The sequence below is a fragment of the Furipterus horrens genome, unplaced genomic scaffold, assembly GCF_987537825.1.
Source record: "Furipterus horrens unplaced genomic scaffold, mFurHor1.1.pri manual_scaffold_17, whole genome shotgun sequence".
NCBI classification, from domain to species: Eukaryota; Metazoa; Chordata; class Mammalia; order Chiroptera; family Furipteridae; genus Furipterus; species Furipterus horrens.
The window spans coordinates 109467211-109492443 of NW_028327187.1; the positions used below are offsets into that span (position 1 = coordinate 109467211).

The 25233-nt window shown below is 38.6% G+C and overlaps 1 protein-coding gene across 2 annotated transcripts in view; it reads right to left on the reverse strand.

Annotated features, from left to right (window-relative positions):
* Nucleotides 1-11448: 11448 nt before the first annotated feature.
* Nucleotides 11449-25233, reverse strand: part of CDKL5 (cyclin dependent kinase like 5) — a 109981-nt gene continuing 96196 nt past the window's right edge. Inside the window, exons 15-18 of one of the 2 annotated variants that reach the window (XM_090264457.1) lie at nt 19773-19872; nt 16164-16286; nt 14817-14936; nt 11449-11868 (exon numbers count right to left, since the gene is read on the reverse strand). In XM_090264457.1, the coding sequence (XP_090120583.1) occupies nt 11482-11868; nt 14817-14936; nt 16164-16286; nt 19773-19872 (730 nt within the window). In that variant the 3' untranslated portion in view covers nt 11449-11481. The remainder of the gene's footprint in view (nt 11869-14816; nt 14937-16163; nt 16287-19772; nt 19873-25233) is intronic. The other variant, XM_090264458.1, reaches the window with a different exon arrangement.

Consider the following 25233-nt stretch of genomic DNA (forward strand, 5'->3'; position numbering starts at 1 on the left):
TACAACTCTATGCTGTAGCCCATGCAGGTAAGGCATCCTAGGCTGTGGTGACTATTTAGGTGAATTCACAGGTAAGTAGTAAAGTTTCCCTGTATCTAGGAACCCCAGATAACCAGGACACACCAGAATTTCCCCTTATCTACAGCTACCATTTTCGACAAGCTGAACACTTTGAAAACAGTTGGCCCAGGAGATATCACTGGCTATGCGGAGGCGGCCCATTAGCTTTGTATGAAGCAGTCCTGACTTACATCCTAAGAAGGGAGGTGTGGCTACACCCCCTAGTGAGCCCACCTTCCAACTTCTGTCACCTTGCCTTGCAACACACAAACCTGCCTGTTCCTGATGCTGCAACCTCCTTGAGATGGTACAGGCCTGGAATGGGTCTGGCCTTCCCCTCCAGAATCTCAGTAAACAAGAAGCCTGGGGAACGACAGTCTAAGTCTCTCTTGTCATTTATAGCTCAGCCCGAGTTTTCAGGTCCTTCCCAGGGAAAGGCTAATGACACAGCGAGTGGGCAGGAGAGGATTTGAAAGTAGGAACTGAGAGGAGGTGGAAGCGGAGGATGGGGGCCCTTCAACAAGACTGCAGGATCCAAGATTATCCTGGTCCTGATGCACTGCAGCCTGTGCTAGCAACTCATTTCTCTGAGTTAGTGTTTTCAAATGCCAAGCTGAGAGACTGGACATCACATTCGCCTTGTCTGTGAGTGAAAAGCCTCCCCAAATCTCTAAATCTCTTCCCTGGTGTCACTGGGCTTAGAACAGCTTCGTATTTAACCCAGCTTGTTTCTACTCCCCACACTGCATACTCAAACCTTAAAAAATGCTTTTCCCTGCTCTATCTTCTCTCAAATATAAACAAATCCACTCAGGGTGGAGGATCCTTCTCTGGTTTTAGAGCACATGGACAAATGCATTTTGAACAGAATGCCCGATTGGACACCCTGAGAAGGAAAGTCGAATGAACTTTTATCATGATGTGTATTGTCAGAGAAAGCCTGACTTCAGGTGCTCTACAATGGGCATTCCAGACAGAAGGAAAGTCGAGTTAAGGGAAAAAAAGAACAAAATGGTGCGAGGCAGAGATAAAGGTTCTCCAAATAATTGTTCATGTTGGACATTTTTGTTTGGTAACAACTTTATTGAGATCAAGTTCACATACCATACAAATATCACCCATTTAAAGTGTACAATTCAATGACTTTTAGTATATTCAGACTTGAGTAATCATTACCACACCCATTAGCTACCTCCCCTCCCCCAACCCACTTGTCCACCCAGCCTTATGTAACCACTGATCCATTTCTGTCTCTGTAGCCTATTCTGGACATTTCTTATAAATGGAATCATACATAATATGTGGTCTTTTCTGTCTGGATTCTTTCACTTAGCAGTATTTTCAAGGTTCATTCATGTCATAGCAGGTATAAATACTTCAGTTCCTTTTTATGGCAGAATATCATTCCATTGTACGAATAGACCACATTATATTATCCATTCATCCATTGATGGACATATTATCTTTTTGATTACAGCCATCCTGTGGTGTATGAAGTAGTATCTCATTGTGGTTTTGATTTGTTTCTCATGTGTTTATCAGCTCTTTGTACACTTTTTTAGAAAAATGTCTATTCAGATACTTTACCCATTTTAAAATCAGGCTTTTTATTATTGAGTTGAAAGAGTTCTTTATTTTAGATACAATTCCCTTATCAGACATATGATCCGCAAATATTTTCCTGTATTCTGTGACTTTTCTTTTTACTTTCTTGGTGGAGTCCTTTGAAACACACATTTTAAGTTTTCGATGAAGTCCAATTTGTTTTTTCTCTTTTGTTGCTGTGCTTTTGGTGTCATATCTGAGAAACCATTGCCAAATCCACACCATAAAGATTTACTCCTATGTTTTCTTCCAGAGTTTTATCATTTTAGTTCTTACATTTAGATCTTTGATCTGTTTTGAGTTAATTTTTATATATGGTATGAGACAGGGGTCCAAGTTCATTCTTTGCATGTGAATATCCAGTTTTCCCAGCATCATTTGTCAAAAAAACTATTCTTCCCTCATTGAATGGCTTTGGCATCCTTATTGAAAAAAAAATAACAACTGATATAAAGATGAAGATTTATTTCTGGACACTCAATTCTGTTCCATTGATCTGTATGTCTATCCTTAAGCCAGCACCACAATGTTTTGATTATTGTAGCTTTGTAGTAAGTTTGGAAATTAGAACTTGTGAGTCCTCCAACTTTGTTCTTCTTCAAAATTGTTTCAGCTATTCTGAGTCCCTTGAATTTCAATATGAATTTTAGGATCAACTTGTCAATTTTTGCAAAGAAATCAGCTGAGATTTCACATGGGAAACTGCTCAATATTTCAGAATTTAATAAATAATGAGATACTAAAATTTATAAAATGTTTATCTGTAGGTAATTTGTTTACATCAGCATGTGAGTTTTTTACTTCATTGAACTCATTACAGAATGTGTAAAAAATAAAACTTTTACTGAGGGACATTTGAAACCTAACAGGATTTTGCTATTAAACACATGAACTAGGTTTGCTGTATTATTTCTTTTGTGGGGGAACTTTCAATTAAAAAAAGTATATATATATATATATATATATATATAGACAACAGTGTGGTGATTGCTGGGGGTGGGGTATCAGGGGACTAAATGGTAACAGAAAAAAATACAATAAATATTAAATTTAAAAAACAAATAAAAAAATATATATAGTGTAGCAAAAACTCATTCTCTTACCTTATGTTAACATGTTTACTTTTATTTTCAGAAATGTTAGAGTGTGGTCCGCACTTGTTGGAGATTTTTGTTTAATTCTGGTAAAAAATACATAACATATTTCAGGAGATTTTAAAACAACTAAATTAAATGCTATGAACATAAAAAGTAGCAGTACATGTTGCCAAGATAAAGAAAAGACTAAGCTGATTTTGGTATTCAGCGTGGCAGGAGGTTACTTGGACAAAGCAAAGGTATTTCAAAATAAAGAGGCCACTATGAATCCAGTCTCAGAACCCAGAAGACTGTACATCTAAGGTGAACCTTTGAGCAGATGCTGCCAGAAGCCCATCTTTATGTCTACCTGGAGTGCGATTGCTGAGGCCTGCCAACAAGTGTACAGCTGTAAAGGCTGTTGCTTCCCCTGTGATTTAAGAGTAGCTCACAATGGTTCTTAACCTGGACAATTTTACAGGGCTGATGTGAAGACCAAATAGGGTAAATGCATCTAAAGTGCTTAATGAACTCTCCATAACTGGCAGTCAAGATTCAGTGGCATTCTTTTTCAACTTCATAGGGCTGCCTACTGGGGCACACATACTAGCAATAATGTAATAGCTAGTATTTATTGAGAATCTACCAGGTGTTTTGCAGGTTATCATCTCATCAAATTCTCACAACAATCTTATGAGGTAGGTACCATTATTATTATTTCCATTTAAAGATAAGGTAACAGGTATAGAAAACTTAAACTTGCCTAAAGCCACTCAGATTCCACTCAGGCAATCTGACTCCAGACCCCGTGCTTTTAACTTCTTCACCAGTCTCTGGATCTCTAGCAACTTATTTCAATGAAATGTTCTACTGTCAAATCAAATCAATTACCAGCTGCTGGGAGATGGGAGGAAAGGTGGTGCACAATTCACCCATGTCTGAATCCCACATCAATATCTATACATGGGAACACCACAACTGCACTGTTTAGTAGTGCTGAAGGACAGGCTAATTTACAGTGAACATACTCAGCTCCAAATCCTAGCTGGCCAACCTTGGGCAAGTTAATGTAATGTCCACAGACCTCAGTTTTGTCATCTACGAAATGGGGATACAACCTATTTCATTGTGCTCTAGTGAAAAGTAAATGTAATAATAAAAGTAAAACACTTGGCATTGTGCCCAGCATAGTAAGTGCTACTAACAGACACACACACACACACACAAAAAAAAAAAAACAATTACAAGCCCCAGATACTTGATAAAAAGTATAATTGAAATCACAGGTTTCCATGACTTAAGGGAGAAACCTGGAGCAAAGAAGTTGATGACACAGTGCTTATAAGAATGCCAAGCACTAGGTTTTAGCTGCTATCCTTTGTTAAGAAAGATGAAGAAAGAGAATTTTTAGATACGGTATCACAAAATTTAAGTTCTTTCCTTCCTGATTCGGCATTTACTCAATAGGTGTTCTTATCCTTAAAGATAGAAGTGAAGGCCAAGAACAGGTTAGTAAATCTGGTGCCGGTCCTGTTTTTTTAACTAGTTCTACTAGAACACAGACACAACCATCATTTACAAATGCTGCCTTTGCACTACAATGGCAAAGTTGAGTAGCCGGAGACCCGATTGCTCCCTGAGCCTCAAATATTTACTATTTGGCCCTTTACAGAAGAAGTCAGCCAACCCCCTTTTCTTCAACATAAAGAAATCCTTATTAAGGTGTCCATGTTGGAAATCCAAGGCACCGAAAACAGAAGGCTAGCATTTCCTCCCACCCTCCCCAACCCGCTAAGTGAATGACTAGGAGCATGGAAAGGAGACAACACTCACGTGTAAAAGAAACCAGTTTTCAAACTGCCAGAAGGGGAAAAAAGCTTTATAAATACAAAAAATTATCAACATCATTAAATAACAGGATTTGCCCTGCTTTACATTAATTTCAGTCCCTTAAACTGATTCCAACTTCAAAGGCCCATTATCCCTCATTTGAATCCCAACCAGTTCTTTACAAAGAAGGACCTAACTGTAGAGTCGCCTGCTATTCAAACTGGAGGGACAACAGTGCTCAAGACTGGGATGGCTTCACAATCACATCAGTCAGTGCAAAATCTGCATTTTATTAAAGACATTTGGGGAGATCCATTCAAAAATACATTGTGCTCAGTAAAAATTAACCATTTCATGCTGATAATTAAGGTTACCACGGAATAGGTATTTGTATAATATTTACAGCAACGATAAGAAATTTTACAGAAGTTTAGAATGGAATACATGCCAGAAAAAACTTGATAAGATGTACCAACACATGATACAAAGAGTTATATAAACACTTTACAAATGGTTCATAATTAGCTTGTGAGGAATTTAAATATTCAACACTTTAAATTCAGTTTGGATCCAAAAATTAAAAAGGTTAACACCACAGCACACCCTTGCCACAGTAAAAAGTATGGAATTACACTTTGTATTATGGATTTATAAAGTCTGTGCAATTAAGAATTTCCACTGATTCTTCAACTACCACAAATTTGGATGTTACATCATTCTGGCTTATCCCTATTTTTGTTTTCATGCATGAGCGGGGTTCTCAAAGTCACCCTGCCCTATGTCTTCCCAGGTACCACCTTCAAACTTCCTAGAGATAGAAGAAGCTCAAAATAGTCTTCTAAGTATATACAGAATAACTACCTGAATTCAAAATGGCACAAAAGCAATTCTTGGAGATAGGAATTAGGGGCCACTATTTTGTTTGGTTTAATTGTTTCTGTTAATCAATCCAAGTTTACAGTGAGAACTGACTTCTTGCAATCACAGCATTACCCCTCCAGCATGATTCCATCAGTGACCAAGGAGGAAATAAGGAGAGGGAAATAGACTGAGAGGACTTTATATAATCAATCATGTATCTCTAGTGAAAATGGATTTTGTACAAACTTTGCTTTCCACTTTGGAAAACCTAAGCCATTGTGGAGAACTTCAAAATTCTCCAGAAGGAAAAGCATCTTTTTTTTTTTCTTGACCTTCTGAATGCTTTGTAACTGGAGCTTCTGACAACTCTGGCGATAAACACTTTAATCCCTTAACAGGGACAAATTTCAAGGCATCTACCTTTTCTATTCTTGGGTTTCGTCTGATTAACCCTGAAGCAGAACACTAGGACAAGCTTGTCTATGCCTGAAATGAATCACATCAGGCTCTTGGGAAAGTACAATCCCAAACCAAAAGAAGTCCTGAGGAATTCTTAGCAGTCTGTCAAAACGGAGGGGATGGAGGAACAGATAAGGCCTCTTTCTCCCTGATACTCTGCGCTGGAAGAGTAGCAAACAAGGCAACTTCTAATCTGCATACAACACGGAGACCGTTTTTTTTTCAGATTCCAAAGGAGGATCAAAATATGACCCAAGGATCAAATGGGATTCAGAGAGCTTAACCTTGTAGGTAATGAAGGGCCTTAGAAGTGAAACCAGTTTCACTAACGCAGCTCTCTGGCCCTAGAAATCCAACGTGCAACTATTACAAATTTTTTTCTGGCAAAACAAAAAGACAAACCTCCCTCAAATCTGGGAGTAAACAGTTAATGAATGAAAATACAAGGCAGGTCGTGATCATATTTAATAGCCTATAGGAAATACACAGAAAAGTGGGTCGGTGCCCGGAGTGGAAAAGGTAGAGTCAGGACCAGGCCTAATGCTGATGAATTAACAAAGCACTATGGGAAATGAATATTCACGTAGTAACTGACTTCGCACAAAAGTCTATGATCTTTTATAGTACATTCAATTAAAAAAAGAAGAAATAGAACAGGGCAGCAGGCCCAGAGTTTCCTAGCCACCTTACTGTCACCACATTGTGTGTATACAGACAGACGAGGGACTCGTCCTGTCACAGCTTCGTTTTCTTGTATTTACTCATGGTTTCTGAGACAGAATTTTTTACCCAGCTGAATCAGACCTCAAGATAGTCTATAGCTCAGCTGGTCAAGACGCGAAAAGAAAAAATCAGAACCACTTACAAGTTGTTGCTTTGTAATTTGGCCCTTGAAGTCTCTGAGAGCATCTTGTGAGATTCTGGCCCTGGGATTAGCAACAGTACACTTATAACATTTGTACTGTCTCTTCTGCTGCCCCTTTAAAAGAAACCATTTGGTTTTAACTGTTAAATAAGTTTTCTCTGCCTATACACTTAATTAGTGATGAACTGAAGGAGGTAAGGAAATATTTCAGTATTTTCTGACTTGGTTCAGTGTATCATACCACATTCCCAGTTCACAAAAGTATGAGTCTGTGGATCTTAGTGCTCACATGGAGCTCAATATCCCACTATAATGCAGGAAGTAATGAACTTCTAGATATAAAAGCAGTGCTCTCCAGAAAAAATGTTCTGATCAGGAGAGAATATGCAGATTTCTGAGTCCCAGATGAGCTCTAGGAATACGTCGCAGCGAGCGAGTGCCCTTGCTGAAAGTTGGGTCACCACCAGGACCTAAGTGAACAGAAATAAACAGTGCTTTCTATGCACTTGAACAGTAATCCTCTGGCCTTTAAAAAACGCTGTACACTTATGAGTCATTCTCAATACATAGCTAGAAGAAAATAAATGGCTTTTTTCCTTATTTACTCTAAAAACTAGTTTAAGAAGTGAGGATACTATGACATTAACTAAGAGGAGGTGGGACAGGAACACGGGCTAGCATTTCCTAGAGAAGTCCACTAATTTTCAGAATAGGAACATGCTAAACTGGCTAACTCTACAACCACGACAAACTTTATAATACATGACGTGACTAGAAACTAACCAGCATAGCTCTCAGCTTAGAATGAAAGTACAACTGCATATGGTGAGACTTAAAGCAGGTTTGAAAACAGATTTGACCAAAGCGTACAGCACAAATACTCCTATAACAGCCACATCACAACCACCAATACAGAGATTTTTGCTTCTAATCAGTCTGTCATGTGCCAATATTTGTAAAGAGCTATTAAATGACTTAAATTAAAAACAAACACATTTTCTTTTGGGAGACACAGCTAAAAGCCATGGATGCCTTTGAGCAGTTGGTAAAAATCATGCCAATCTGCCAGGCTGCTGCTCACTTCTAAATATAAGCATCATGGCTCCATGAAAGATTTTCTAAGGATGCTGACCTAGAATTTAAGCTCTCAAACACCTATAAAGTAACTCTGGTTTCCTCCTGAAGGATGTACCTTTTAGTAGGCCTAAGACAATGAAAACAAACAATACTATTACAGGGATTCAAAAATAGTGGTAGAAGATTCTTTAAGAGAAGGAGATGCTGAATAATTCATACCTGCAGTTTCCTAGCTTGGAGAGATAAGGACAGAGCCGAGCTCTGCGGACCGGTGGAATACAGTAGAGCGGGGTTCTCAACATCAGCACCACTGACATTTGGGGCTGGATCATTTTGGTTTGTGGGGGGATCCTGTTCATGTAGGATGTGTAGCAGCACCCCTGGCCTCTACTAACTACATGCCAGTAGCACCCCACCACAGCCAGTTATAACAACCTAACATGTCTCCTGACATAGCCAAATGTTGCTGGAAGCAGAATTGGCCCTGGTTAAGAACCACTGCTGTAGTGACAGCTCACTTGGGCCCCTTAGTACAAAGTACTTTTGGTCTGGAGCTCTGGAGAGAGGCTCTAAACCTCAGAATGACACCAAACAAGATTCAGTGAAAGTTCACGTAGAATTTCTGAGAGGAAAAAATGAGGATGGTGGTAAAGCAAAAATAGAAAAGCGGCAAAGCAGACTTTCTTTTCAAAGGGACACCAGTGATACTTGTATAAAACAAAGTAATTCATAAGCCTGTATTCAACTTTTTTATTCTTTAGGAAGTTAGGGCAGATAACAGAATACAGATGTCATAAAAAATTTCCCTTCCTAAAGAAAATGCAAGCTTTTGTGACTTTAAATCAAGTCCTTATCATGGATAGCAATTTCTGTGAGATAGATAATTCATCGACAGAGGAAAATAACAGTTAAAAGCTAAGAGAGGGCCCATTAGATTTGAGAGGAAACTTGACCATTCCCATTCCCCTGTGCGAGAAGGTAAAACATTATACCTGCAAGAAATGCAGACTGAAGTTTACTTTACAGCTCACTAAGGTCAATGAAAAGTCAGAATGGACAAAAGCTGGAAAGAGGATAAAAGAGCTACCTCAAAAACACGAGTTGAAAAGACTGTAGATATTTTCTGGCTCAAATCTGGGAATGTACGAAAAGTATGTATTGACTCTTCATCAGTTAGGTTTACTTTGCTCTAGGTAGAAGGCAATTATTCTAGCCCTTCTTTGAAGAACCATCAGGAATAGAAATGATCTGCAAACATCTGAGATCCCAGTGTTAACAAGGATGAAAACATGGGAAACCAGCCGCTAGGTGACGACGAGCCTCAAATGCCACAGCGTGGCAATGTGACTGCGCAGTTCCTAAGCGCACAGCACAGTGAGAAGTCTTTCCAGAGGGGAAAAAAAATGTAGTTTCTGGTTCGCAAGGGGGGAATACAAGGTACAGATCTAGTATGAAAAAGAAGAGTTATACACCCTTTTTAGAGTCATTAGTATTCAGGCAAAAACTCCTAGGGTCCACATCACTTATATAACAGAGCAGCTGCCTGGGAAAAGCCAGAATACAGAGCTACTCGAACAGTACTGAACTGGTAAAAGAAAAAAGATATAAAAAGAACCAAAGAGCATGCAAACTATTGGTTTGAATCAAATTGTTTCAATAATAGTACCCATTTGAGTTTCATTTTAGTGCCTATTACACTTATTAAATTAAATAAAAAGCACCTTAAAATGACCTCTATATATAATCAATACACATCATTATAGTAGTTATATAAAATGCAGTATACACACAATTTAAGCTTCAAAGAAACTAAGACATTTTCTTTATAATCTTCATAATCATCAGAGCTATGATTCTCAAAATCATGGGGGAGGGAGAACAGTAATAGCACATTTCAGTTATAGCTGACTTGATTCAGGGGCTGATGCTCTCAGAATCCTGGGACAAGTAATAAATACTGAGACATTACCTCTTTGAGGAATGGGAGGGGACCTTTAAAAATATTATTGCTAGGAGACTACTTCCAAAAATCTAATGCTCTTGATGGATGATAGTGTTGAGCGATTTCTGTCAAGGATGGTCCAGGGACACAGGGCTATAACCTTTGTTGGCCAAAGGCCTTGATGACACTTGAGAGGAACTTGGGAATTGAAGGAGATCAAATGAGGGAAAGAGAAGTCCTATTTTGACCGTGTGTATGTGTATGTGTGTGTGTGTGTAACCTTATTGTATGTGGACAGTCCCAGGAAGACAATGTGGATATAGCAATTTTCTCTACATCTAGAATTGCTTCAGGAGCCTTTTCAGTATCTTGGAAAGAGCAGTAACAAATGAAGTATTCAGAAACAGAAACACCACACATGTATCTCATGCCCCTACTCCCACCCCAACCAAGGGTCTCTGGTACATTGCACAGGATTCAGGAACATAGAGCTGGTCTGTCAGATCTGCAGACAGGGGCCTTTTATAACCTTGCAACTAGGAATGTTCACTGGCAAATCTTTGGTCAACACTCTACACTAATGCTAAGTAGAAGAGCACATTCTCTCTACAAAGACCCATAAGTAAGCCTAGATCTGTTTCCCTTAGGGGCAAGAAATGTCCCTGGACATGAAGAGGAGCCAACTGTGTGAGGACAGAGACGAGGCCTACCAGAGTTCTCACTGGCCTAGCCCACTTTCTTCCCCTGTGGGTTTGGAAGGAGATGCTACATCCCGTCTGCTACCAAGGAGCATGTCTAGAGGCTACTGCTGCGGCCTAAAGGTGAGCAAGGTTCCTACTGTTACAGTCACATATAGCCACAATTCAACTCCCTTGATTAGAAGTATAATACTCACTTCATATTACAAATGTATAAAAATATGGCAGAGTGTCATAGCGATACTTTAAGTGATTATATTTATAAAACAGACAGATATTTATCATATATATATTTATATATAGAATAAAATACTCCTGATGCAATATATAAATGTTACTGTTTAGTTTTTATAGAAACTACTGTAGCTGTCTCACTGCTTCACAATGTTCCAAACAGCTCAAAATAACTTTACATTTAACATAAAAGGTGTGATTATAACAGTACAATATTAATTAATTATAAATAAATGTTACAAATCCTATCAAATATGGAAGTTTAGAAAACAATTTAAGACATACAGTTAGTTCATCTGCTAACCCTTCAAAGGGATACTCTTGGATTACAATAAACCCCACATTTAGTCTAGGCAGAAAAAAACCTGTGGTAAGGGCATCAGTCAACACGGATTTTTCTTTCCCTTGCAGTGCCAGAACATGTCCTGGATTTCCCAAGTTCAACAGGGATTGCACTACAGCTGGAATGTAAGAGGGAGAAACTGGCAAGAATGTCTTCTTCCTCAATGGCACACTCTATCCATTCTCACACAAGACCCGTGGAGACTGGCAATCCCTAAGGAACTCCTGTGGCTCTAAGATCCCTGACTAGCATTTGTGGCTGTGAGGAGCCAGATGGCTCCACACATACAATATTGCACACACCTTCATAAAGCTGAAAATACTGGCTTACCACCCTGGCCCAGCCCATTACCCACCCCACCCTCTAAGCCCCTCCCTTCCCCCCACAACTGGCTTGTCCACCCAACCCCCCACCTCAGCCTCAAGCACACATTACAAGGCTGTCTCTTTTAAATCATTCAGGTTTGGCATTCGAGATCGATTTGTTCTGTTATAAGGGTGCCCATTTGGCCCACTCTTGGCTCCCAGCTGTTCAGAGTAGGAAGGCCCTTCTGTGGCACTGCGGGTCACAGAGGACACATGCCATCCAGGGTCCATCTGACCTGGCAGCTGAAGGGCTGGCCTGCCCTTTGGTGTGGGCTCCTGCCGGATGTTACTGCTCCCACCAGAGGCCTGGCTCAGGGAGTGAATCCGAATTTCTGAGAAGGCATTTTTGACTTGTTGAGCTGTTAAGGGCTGGAAGCGGGGGTCCGCAGCAGCCGGGTGATTGGAAGCTGAAGAGAGGTGCAACAGCTTACGCAGTGATTTTAATGGCTGGCTCTGGAAGACAAGAGGAAAGTGTGTGTAAGGTAGACCAGAAAGTTGGGAGAAAACGAGCAGATCTGAGATGACTGCCTGGAATCAGGCAGAGTGGGCCCTGTGGGGAAGGAAGGCCTAGTGCAGCCTTATCTGTTCTTCTGTTCTTTTCCAGACAAGATAATGAAAAAGCCTAGAAACCCAGATAAGAAATCTGGAGCTGGTGTGTGGCTGATGAAAGGCTTAGGCCCCTTCTATCTGGCTGCATCCCAGCTTTAGAGGGGGAGGAGGATCTCATGCTTAAACCAGCAGGAAGAAGCAAAGAAGGGATATAACTTTCCCTTTTGAGAAGACTTCCCAATAGTGCCACGTAAACCTGCCACTTTTATTTCAATGGCCAGGGCTCAGCCATCTGACCACAGCTAGCTGTAAGAGAAACTGGAAAAAAAAAAAAAAAAGTTCCAATTAGGTAGCAACACACTCAGCTAAAACTTATGTATCCTCTCTGTTTTTTGTTTGTTTTAGCTTTTTATTATTTTTTACATTAAACTTTTTTTTCAATTGCAGTTTCCATTTAATATTATTTTGTATTGGTTTCGGGTGTACAGCAGAGTGGTTTCTGGTTACAAAGTGTCTATCCTCCTCTGTTCTTACCTCCCAAAATTTCCCTTTCTCTTGACAGTGCAAAACCAAATGTTTCCTTTCTGCCATTTTACCTTAATGCTGATATCCAGAAACATTACAAGATTTGATGGAACAGAGCACTGAAATCCAAGGGAAACAGCTTGAGAACTGACTCAAGTAGAAATCGCTCCTAGGGAAGCATCCTCCATGACGATTCTAAAGTCTGTCCAAGAAAGGTCTGTGGTCCCCACGGGAGGTGACATAATACACTGCACACCACAAGTGCTCAAAAGTGTGTTCTTTGTTTGTTTTTTTAAATGAAATTGGTATGATAACATAATGAGATTTCTGGTGGTGTTTATAGCCCTGACTACATGTAACTATTCAGCAATTATAGTTGGCTCTTGAACAACATGGGTTTGAACTACGTGGGTCCACTTATACATGGATTTTTAAAAACAAATACCTGTACTACTTTCCACCTGTGGTTGGGAGTCTGAGGATACAAAGGGCTGACTGTATGCATTGATTTACACTATCTTTATATAAGGGACTTGAGCATCCACAGATTTTGGTATACACAGGGGGTCCTGGAACCTATTGCTGGCAGATATCAAGAGACAACTAAAGTTATGGGGGAGTCAAAAGTTAAAAGCAGATTTTTGTGCAAGAGGTCGGTGCCCCTTAACCCCCATGTTGTTCAAGAGTCAACTATACAATAATATGGGTTCAGTTAGAGATAGGAAATTATCTGAAAAGAACCTTTTGACAAAAGAAGTGGTTATACAAAGATGGTTCTAAAGCCCTGTACTCTTCTTTTTAAAATTGGGAATAGGACATCAGGTTCACACTTAGAGCCTTGTGCTCTTCATTTGGATACATACCCAATAACTTGGGTATCTGGTTCTCTATTCCCCTCTGCCCCCAAGCCTACATTTAATTATGTTAGAAGCAGAATATATAAACGGCTGGGCAAATACAATCAAACTTTGGAGAACTCCTTCCAGCAGTACTAAGTAACAGCTTACAATTAAAGAGTAAACAGCAAAGGTATAAAAAGATACTAGACCCTCTTCCTCCAAATCACAAGTAACCCAACAGCCTTCAAGCGCTCATTAGGGCTGTCAGAAATCACAGTAGAGGAATAATGGATTTATAAAATATTGAATGTGATAAAAAAAAAAAAAACAAGTTAGATTATGTTACTATGCTCATTATGGGATATTAAAAAGATACAATATTTTTAACTTTCAAAAAAAAAGTTGTTTAAAAAAGATAAATCTCAGTTACCTGAAAAATTTATGGATTTGGTTTCTGCTTCTTCCCCCATTATAACAGTGATTCTACATACTATCTAATATGTGCTTCCTAATGAAACTGCCTGTTTTCTATCAAAAAGAGTATGGATTTCAAAAGTTTAAATATGCTTTCTTTAAAAAAAAGACTTACTTTATTTATTTTTAGAGAGAGAGGAAAGGAGGGAGAAAAAGGAGAGAAACATCAATCGGTTGCCTTTCATGCCCCCAGCTGGGGACCTGGCTCACAACCCAAGCATGTGCCCTGGCTGGGAATCAAACTGGCAACTTCTTGGTTTGCAGGCTGGCACTCAATCCACTGAACCACACCAGCCAGGGCTAAATCTTTCAAGGATGATTATCATATCTATCTTTCAAGGCCCAATTCATATACTACCACTTTTAATGAAACCTTAATCTTCCTGCTACCTCTTTTCATCTTCCCCTATATTTTATGGCATGCCTCGCTTTTTACCACCAATTATGGTCATTTATGGAATTTCTGTCTCTCCTAGACATCAGAGTATTTGTGAGTGGGGCCATTTCTTCTTTTTTTTTTTTAATGATTTTATTTATTTATTTTTAGAGGGGAAGGGAGGAAGAGAGGGAGAGAAACATCTATGTGTGGTTGCTTCACATGCAACCCCAACTGGGGACCTGGCCCGAAACCCAGGCATGTGTCCTGACTGGGAATAGAACCGGCAACCCATTGGTTTGCAGGGCGACCCTCTGGTTTGCAGGCCGATGCTCAATCCACTGAGCCACACAAACCAGGGCTGTACTATTTCTTATTTATCCCTTAATCCCACCCCTAGCCCTACACCTAGCTAAGCAAAGCCTAACAGAAGCTCACTTTTCTCTCTAATAGGACAAGGGTAACTGATGCAAGATTTACCCGTAAGATGTACCTGGCTATTAGTGAGGGTATATCCTGGGGAGACTCTTAGCCTTACTGTAACACTGAGAGGCCAAATTTCTCAACCCTGCCCCCTCCCCTTAGGAGAAAGGATCACTGCAATCTAAGAGTATAGCAGTGATGTAGGTACCACTCACTTGGGTCTGTAGATCAGAGATCTTCTCAGGACGCCACTCCTTTGGTCTGCTGCTTGGGGTGCTAGCAGAGTGAATGGCTTTCTGCAATGTCAGAAGATCAGGGCCTTCAGAATTGGGCACCTAGAGTAGAATATAGACAAGGATTCAATCAGCACACCAATAAGCCTAATTAAGATATGGAGCCACACCCAAGAGAAGAACAAAAGCAAATCAAACCAAACCAAAACTCAACCCCCTTCCCCACAGAACCCTCAAACAAACAACAACAACAACAAAAAAAAAAACAAGAAAGAAAAAAACCCAATTAAAAAACCCCCAAACTCTCCCATCACAATGCAAGTGATGCTAGTTAAATTCTGCTGCCCTCTTAATAATTTTCCTTGCATTAGGAAAAATTGGCAGATGTCATGCAGCTTTGTTAAAACCTCAACCCTTAAAGCATTCCCATGCTGTTAGTTTTAATCGCTGTAAGAGAGAGCAGTTAAATTGGGCTGTACCAGGAATTGCTGTCGTATCCTCATTCCACATTGCAGTTAGGTTATGAACCAGTTCAATAAAACAAAAATTTGTTCCTGCTGGGAAAATGATCCAGACACTGTGTTTGCTGGTACTCAGAGAAGTCTAGCAGGTTTTCAGGGGTAGCAAAATGGAAAAGTATGGTTTGAATCATAATCACAAGACACTGCCCAGTAAAGAATCTGGGTCTAGCATTATGCACGATGAAAATGGTGGAAATTTGTGCCACAAGTTCCAGATGAATGCAATTTGTCTGTTCACCGATTTTAGGGAACACAGGAGAATAACGCCAAATGTCAAGCAAAAGCCTTGGCTTTAAACCAAGTGACCAGTAAAAGCTAGAGCCAGGCAAGAAAAAAATAAATCACCTACTAACACTAACAGAAGCTGTTTTTTCATGGAGCCGGCTAGCTCACTCAATTTGGTCAATGCCAACTTGGTTTCAAAGAAACAAACTGCCAACCAAGTGTTAACACACATTGTGAGCCAAACAAAAAGATATTTGTTAATTGTAAATGTTAATTGAGTTCTTTACAGGAAATAAGGGGTTTTATGAACGCTGTCTGCCGACAATTGGCTAATCAGACAACCCAAACTAGCCTTTCACTAGTTTGTTTGCTTAATAGTTTTTTATGCTTCAACCTCCTTAACCGACTCAGAAAATCCAGAATGGCAAAGAATTTATATCTCAGTGAATTTATGGAACTGGCTCAGGTACTTAACTAGCACAAAGAGAATATGACCCCATGAAAATAAAAGACATGCTGTTGTCATCAGTAAAACAAGTTTACTGGAGCAGTTTTCAGGGCTACCATACGTAAAAATGGGTACCATGGGTGGAGTGACTACAGGAAGCTTTTTCAAAGAAGAACTATGCTTTAAATGATTCTTTGAATTAAAAAGAGGAAAGAGGGATTTCTTGATGCTTGGATTCTCCCCGTTGGTGGAATCTGTCTGCAATATAAGATACAAATAAACTAATTGCAAAAGGAAAAGAAAAAAAGGTGTTCTTACTGAAATTTCTAGCCCTTGGAAGCCCTCAAATTGTTAAATATCAAGTCACTGAAAGAATCTCTGTGCTGTGTGTGCATCTAGAGTGGGTACAGTGTCATTTCTCACCTGGACATGAAGATGCCAACAATGTAATTTAAGACATGCAAAAAACTTCTACATATATAGAGAACATGTGGTCATGATCAACACCTACAGAAGGAATGCATGAAAACCTACACACATCACTCACATTAAGCTTACAAAACATTAAAGGATTTAGTTATTATCAGAAATATAATTATTATAAAGAATTGTGTTTAAAGAGCTATTGATGAACTTTAATCTCTTCCTAATTGCTAGAGAAGATGTCAGCAACTAAACAATCTACCATGCAATCTACCTATTAGGGGGAAAAAAAGATACTGTAGATCCCTTAGAACATGGTCAACTTTTGAACCAGAACACATCATTCAGAAAAGAAAGATCACTGTTGCAGGATTCTACCAACAAGGAAGAAGCCTGGTTCTATGCTGTTAGAAATATTCACCCCGTGGAAAATAACTGGCACAATTCAGAATATGGGATTTCAAAGTGAAGAAAGAGAAAGTTCAGTCTTTAAACCGAAGCATGGTTACCAGTTGAGATAGATACTAAGTCGCGTACAACTACCAAGTTGGCAGAGTCACCATATGCTCTGAGGGCTTATGTAACTCTCTAGATATGGAACTGAAGCCAGATTTCTCAAGGCGGCTTCCAGATTTGCTTGAGTCAAAGCAGGCACCTTTGCAATACAAAATTATTTTTTGGCACTACTTTTCCCTGTTATGGATATCTCAACTGTCAGAGAAGTAGAATGCATGTGAAGGTATTCCAATGATCTTTTATGGGTGCATATATGAGAAGATTTGAGTAAAATAGTCCATGAAGTTTGCTGTTCCCATGATGGGGTCCCAGGGAAGAGTTTAACTCGCATCACTAATGAGGCCACAAGAGAGCCCCCAGGAGCAAATGGTTGGAGGCTGTCCACAGAGGTGGGCCAGTGGCAGGGACTGAGCCTGGGCCTGCTAGTCAGGAGAACCCACCTCTAGTCCTCTCAACTGATAGTGCGACTTCGGGTAGATCACAACTTGCCTGGGCAGTTCCTATATCAGCGAAATAAAAGGGTTAAACTAGATTTAGGACCCATTGAGGCTTTAAAATGTCCTGCTTCTCTATGCGCATTGGGAATCAGATTTCCCCTGTTCTGAACCTTATGCAAATGCCACAAAGCTCTAAATCTTTCAAAGCTGTTACCCAGTTTTCTTTTGCTGAGTTCTGAGAACTGAAAAAAGCTAACTTTAATTATAATTTCTACTCATTTGAAAGGGACAGAGTTAACGAAATGTCAGGCTTAGAAGCCTGAAGTCTGGCAGGATATACTAAATACTCTTTGGAAATCCAACTATAGATATCAAAGTCCTTAAAAACATTTTTTAAGTAAAAAAATCCAGAGGTACAAAAAACTTCTGGTTTGGAAGACTTAAAGTACTGGCCTGTATAAAGATATTGTGCAATTACTTTACATATCAAACATGAAATGTATGAAAACCTTTAAAAAGTAAGTTCAAGTGGAAAGCATGTTAGATAACAATAATTTTCCTATTTACCCTAATCTTTATTATTTCAATATCTAAAATTTGAACCAAATCCTTAATAATAGAGTCAGTCAACATGTATATATTCGACTCAGGCCACAGAGAGCCTGGGGCTTTAAATTTAATGTTGGTCTAAGACAGACAGACATCAAAAGCCAAATCTATACACAAAAACATCTTCAATTCCTTGGTTTCTGACACTTTCTTCACTTAACCACCCCACAAATGGCTATAGACATGAGGTTAAGAACAAAAACATTAAAATAAAAATAAGAGTGGTTAAAAGGAAGTAGTCTAAGTTCAATGTTCATGATGGGTAAATATTCCATAGACAATAAAGGTACTATTTTATTAGGACTTTAAATATTTTGAGCTTTTCTACTTTAAATCAGGTCTGTTTTATTCATCCAGTCTATATAACAAATGTAATAATATTTTATTCGGTGGTATTTTGATTTGAAAATCTGCTTTAAGTGAGTTTCAGTTAGAGACAATAGGCAGTTCTTAAAAAATAAACACTTCATGTAGCCATTAAAATGAAGATAATAAAATCTATGTAGTAACATACATGTCGCACTGATAGTTAGATATACTATTAAAAGCCAAAATGTAAAATTGTACTACAATAATTACTATTATTTAAAACAAATTAAAACAAAACAAAAAGCCCACCCTTTTCCCATAACTGTATACATAGGCTAAAAAGCTAAGAGGAAATACACCAAAATCCTAACACTAGTTGCGATAGGGTGGTAAGATTAGAAATGATCATTTTTTTCCCCTCAAGTGTTCTATAATGAGCCCATATTTACTTTATAATAAAATATATAAATTCAACAAATAAGTGAAAGAATAATCTAGAAAGGTAACCTGTGAGACAGAAGTCCTTACTTTCAGTGCTTTTCTTTGCTACCATCATTTTTGGTATATCTCATCTTTACTTACCATTGATTCATAATCCTAGAAGCCTTTTTCCATTTTAAATAAATGACAGTCAGTCATGTGTAACATAAAACTAGAAACAAAACCATTAAAAATGTCCAACTCAGGATTGTCTAGTCTAGAAGATGTCATAAAGCAAAGGGAGAGCAGGCCTCACGTGGGTAAAGAAGTGCCTGCTGGCCTGCAGGCCTGGCTTCCCTATGCTTTCTCATGTCACTAACCAGCACAATCCTTGCTTGGGTGGTTCACTGATGTGATGTGCACGGTTCCATGGAGCCAGCCCTGGGTTCAGGCGGAGGGCTCCCAGGAGCTAAGACTCGTTCAATTCCACAGTTCAATCATAAAATAAACATGTCTTCTTACTAAAGCAAGCCCTGAAATGTCAAATACTATCTCCTCTCTGTAACTCTGCAGCCCAGAAGTGCACTTATCAACATAGAAATTGCATATCCAGCCAGGGGAGAATAATGAATGATGGTTAGTTATGACTTCTAAGATTCAAACATAAAACAAAACCATTTACTGAGATTTCACATATCTTTAATCCCCCACAAGAAATAAATCCTGTGGCTTCATAGTTTTTACATGAATACAAATCCATATAGCTAAGACATTTATTAAGAGCGGTTTAAAGTGTTCTCTCTCATCTAAATAAAATTTCTTCTATTCCTGGTGATTCTGTTGACTCTAGAAAAAGCTCTGTAACAGAAGGATAGTCATATAGAATTTGGGAAAGAAACATTTACAGTGTATGCATGTTAGTCTCAGTAAGAAAATAATTCACTCTGATTGCCTTGTACGAAATGGAAAATACCCACAGATTAGGACAGACTAGTATGCCATTGTATATAGAAATTAGCCATCTACTTACTGTTTGAGATTTCTTCTTTTTCTTTTTCATTGACCTGAAAAAGCCTTGTTTTTCCTTTTCCTTGAGTTGTTCAGAATGACTAATGTTTTCAGGACTTTTCCTAAATGGGAAGACATTTTTATCATATTGATTTTTCAATCATTCTCCTACCATCATATGACAAATATAATGAAGATAAAAAATGCATGATTCCGGGTTCAAACAGCCATGAAGATTCAAGGGCACAGGTAAAGAGCATCTTAAAAGCACAAGAGGAACTGAATCTAATCAACCATTGTTAATGATTAGCCTTTGACACAGACTCATTCGAACTAGTAATTTGAGCATTATTACAAATTATCTGTAACTCTGCTGCAGGACTATTTTCATGCTGTTGAAAACCTTAGAATTAGGAGTCTGAAGAGTACACGGTCTAAATGAAGCCTTTTCTGTAGCCCTCCAATGGAAAGAGCAGAAACATTTTTCATTATCTTCATTTTTCTATTTAGCTTCTTAAAACCAGCTTAACAAGTTCATTATTAGTGGCTTGCCAAGGTACTGAACATTGAAAAAAAAAATCAATGCTGCTATAGAAACATTGTAAATGGAAGTAAAATTTGCCTGAAACTGGACAATTCCTTCATAAAAATCTTATATCTATTTGTTAAAACTAAAAAAAAAATACATAAGGTAAGAAAAAAAAAAACAGATAGGAAAAATGCTTAATACAAATGATTCTTCTGGAAAAAAAGCCTCTAATTGAAAATATTGGCATTAAGCTTCATATACTGACACCAATCAGGCATTTTAATACAAATAGGAGCTATTAAAAGACTGTAAACAAGATACCTTGGCCCCAACAAGTTGGTTACTTGGATGTTAACAGAGGCCCTATATTAATTAATTTAATTTACAGTTTTTAAAAACAGCTCAAATGGTATTATTTTTTTAAAGGCACATTCCACTGGCTCTATTTTAAACTTCAATTATCTATGTGACTGTGGAAAATCATTTTCTCAAATGACTGGATTCCTTCTACTAACTGGTGTCTAAAATCAAGAGTAGAAATATTAAAGGTGACAGTTCGTTCATATTTATGGTTTTAGAACACCTAACAGAGAAGAAGTTACTAGAACATCTAAGAAAACATGAGCAAAGCAGCATCCTTTACTTGATTAAATCTGTGTGAAGGCAGAAAACATCTCTGTAAACTATTACAGATCTGCACGGTAGAAAATAGCACGAAGCTATTAAAAATAAATCACATTGTCAAAGAATTTTCACTAATATGAAGGAATAGTCAAACTACAATACTAAGTGAAAATAAAAATAGCAGGATTCAAAACTTTCTATATAATATGAACCTAACTGTAATTTTGAAAAAGGAATATATATGTTCATATGCATACATTTTTTAAAGGCAGGAAGAAATAAAACAAAATCTTAACAGCTATCGTCTTTGGGTAAGAGAATTATTCTGGTGATTTATTGTTTCTTCTTTTTCATTTCAACACCAAAATGTACTGGAGGTATAATAAAAAGTTTTATAAACCACAAAAAAAAATTTATTTGAAAAACCAAGAACTCAAGATCAAAGACAGGAGGTGGGGATGAGAGAGAAATAGGAAGTAAACACCATGACTGTTTGAAGGAACAATGATCATTTCTTCTACAGTGTTTAGCGTAAAAGGTAATGGAAATCCCAAGGAAGTAAAAGTATGTACTATAAGCCCATGTGTTCCTGAAACTCAACAGGACCTGTAGATTTAAACATCAGTGATAAAGTCCAAAGTTCTGAAGTGAAAGCTTTATAGTACAACACAACCAATAAAATAATGAGTATTGGAACACTGAATAATCCATTTACAATTTTGAAAACCAGAAAACTTCAGACATGATGTAATGGGTGAGAATAAAATAAGTGAAAAGTTAAAAGATTCTTTAAGTGCAGTGTTGTGGTCTTGTCCCGATGACAGACTGGGCCTAGACTCCGGGAATTCAGTTACACTTTGTTCTGACAAATACCTTTGAGATTAAGGAGATGAAACCCTCTTGCATGAAGCCTAAAGACAGACTGCCCTAAATTCCAGCTCCAAGCCATAGCATTCAGTCATGTGAGGGTTCTAGAGAACACAGCAGGGCGATGTAGTTTGCTGAAACCACAAAAGCAGGACCATTAGGATTGAAAGGAACCTCAGAAAGCGTCAAGTCCAACCAGCAATGCTATTTTTCATGTTCTGCAACCTCCAGAGATTAAAGAATTATTTGCTTATGCTATAGCTTATGTCCTACCATACTTGGATCTGCACAGCAAAGTAATTCAGATTAACAGGTTAAGACCTTCTATGGTCTTAACCAATCAGAATGAAAGTCTAACAAAATCTCAAAGGTCTTTTGAGGGTCAGTAGTAAGAGAGCTTTCTGCCAATTCAGGAAATCTTTAAGGGGGACAGGTTCATCATGACTGCAACCTCAGGAAGGGAATGGGTGTTACTATAAGAATGTTAACACTGGCAAGAGAGGAAGTGAAGGCTTGAGACACTGGTCCTAGGAGGAGCATAATTTGAGATGGGAAGAAGAGTCTATCTAATAAGATGGAAGTGAGAGAATGGGGGTGGGAGAGGGTAGTGAAAGAGAAGGAGCAGGACAAAAAAGCCCAGTGTCTATTGTTCCTTATAACCCCAAACACAGGGAAGATGAATCAAAAACTTCTTGCAGTGTCTTTTCAGAGGCACAGGATAAACTGGAGCCTGGGATGGAGGGAGAATAATGAGGAAAAGATCTTCAAACTGAAGCTGAGCAGAGGTGGTGGGGCCAAGATCCAGGCTGGGAGAGATCCCAGAGGCCAAAACAGAAAAGAAAATAAATTACCCTTGAACTAGAGGATGAAAGCTAGGAGTAAAGCGTCAGTGTGCACACATCACAAAACACACAGAAGGACGTCAGGCAGAGTGTGCACAAAAGTGGGAGAGAGGGAGACAGAGAAATAAAAAACAAAGAGAGGGAAAAACTACACTGAAACATACACATACAGACAACTAACAGAGAAACCAGAGGCAGAAAAGCCCGGGGGAGACTCAGAGACAGAGATGAGAGAAGCTGCCAACACAGGTCCCTGAAAAGCTGTGCTATGCAAAAGGATGAAGAGAGGCTTGAACATTTACAACCAGTACTGCATCCAGTGGGTAAGAGGGTATCCCATAATATGTCTCAAATTTGAATTCTTGACCATGCAGGTCCATCTGGAACGATCAACAGTTACATGCTGAGCTGAGCTAATTGTACAACAACAGACAGATCGAAGAGATGCATCACAAGACAAGGAAGGGCGAGTGGGTGATCACATAAATCTCAGGGAAAGGAGATTTAAGAAGGATCAGCTAGCGAGTCACCTGGCACATTATCCAGGGCTGATAAAACAGTTGAGGTGGGGGTAACAGTCTGCTTCCTGAATGGACACAGGATGCACACAATAGCTATTTCTCTAAGCAGTCAAAAGGAAAGAGAGAATTTAAAGGACTCATCTAAAAAAGGGAAGGAATTAAAACTTACTGAATCAAAGTCAACCAATATTAACAGAGTACTTTGTATGTGCCAGGCCCTATGTTAGGTGTAGGAATAACAAGGAGTGTGACTTCAAACTGCTCACAGACTCAAGGCAGGAGACCCACAGTTTTGATGGAGGGTCAGACTCCGGGGACTTTAGCATAATTGTTCTGGGAGCAGCATGAAGGACAATTGAAGAGGAGAGAGGCATCAATTACTCTGTGACACTTTCCTTGCCACCTCTCCTCCTCTGGCAGTGTCACTAGGGTGGTCAATTAATGTTTGAGAAGAGAAAATCAGTGAATAATTTTGTGACTTAGGATGGCAAGCAATAATGGATACCAATATATTAATAACTTTATAAAAATAAAAAGCCTGGGATTGTGCAAGTGAATAACAGCCATTCTTCACTTAACTACTGGGGTTTCGAATTAATATGGTTTACTGTTTAAGCATCGATTTTTAGCCCAATTTTGACAGCAATCTTTCCAAACATATTTATATACTTTGTCTTCTTAAGAGAGTAAGAGTGGCCTATTTTATAAATGTGGATTCTGGATAGCTGAGATGGTGAGAACAACCACTCTGGAGATTACACTACGATATCTACTTATCACTTTAAAATATGATATACTAAAAAATAAAATAAAATAAAATATAATATACTAGCTTGATTTTTTCATTTAAAAGTGCAAACAGGGCGAGTGCTGGGAGATAGCTTCCTCCTAGGCAAACTTCCAATAGCCAGGCAGTAGCACTGTCCCCTCTCTGAGCACTCCCCCCACATAGAGCCACAAAGTGGTGAAGTAGGTTGCCCCGCCCTGGAGATCGTGTAAGGCTCCACCCCACACAATTTACAGGTCTGCTCTTCTACAATAGGCCACACTACTAAGACAGGGAGTCAAACAGCTCTACCTAATATACAGAAACAAACACAGGGAGGAGACAAAGAAATATGACCCAAATGAAAGAACAGAACAAAACTCCAGAAAAAGAATTAAATGACATGGAGATAACCAACTTATCAGATGCAGAGTTCAAAACAGTGGTTATCAGGATGCTCAAAGAACTCATTGAGTACAGCAACAGCATAAAAAAAGACCCAGGCAGAAATGAAGGTTACATTAAATAAAGTAAAGAAAAATCTATAGGAAACCAACAGTGGAAGGGATGAAACTGAGTATCAGATCAACGATTTGGAACATAAGGAAGAAAAAAGCATTCCAATCAGAACAGCAAGAAGAAAAAAGAATTAAAAAAACAAAACAAAAACAAGGATAGGCTTAAGAAATTCTTGGACATTTCCAAATGTACCAACATCCAAATCATAGGGATGCCAGGAGAAGAGGAAGAGCAAGAAACTGAAAACTTATTTGAAAAAATAATAAAAGAAAACTTCCCTAATTTGGCAAAGGAAATAGACATACAAGTCCAAGAAGCTCAGACTCCCAAACAAGCTAGACCCAAAGAGGACCACACCAAGACACATCATAATTAAAATGCCAAAAGTTGAAGATAAAGAGAACCTTAAAAGTTGAAGATAAAGAGAACCTTAAAGCAGCAAGAGAAGAGAAGAGAGTTACCTACAAAAGAGTTCCCATAAGGCTGTCAGCTGATTTCTCAAAAGAAACTTTGCAGGCTAGAAGGGACTGGCAAGAGTATTCAAGGTGATGAAAAGCAAGGACCTACAACCAAGATTATTGTATTCAGCAAAGCTATCATTTAGAATGGAAGGGCAGATAAAGTGCTTCCCAGACAAGGTAAAGCTAAAGGAGTTCATCATCACCAAACCATTATTATGTGAAATGTTAAAGGGACTTATTTAAGAAAAAGAAGATCAATACTATGAATATTAAAATGAAAATAAACTTACAACTTTCAACAACTGAATCTAGAAAAACAAAAACAAAAACAAAAACAAAGTAAGCAAACAACCA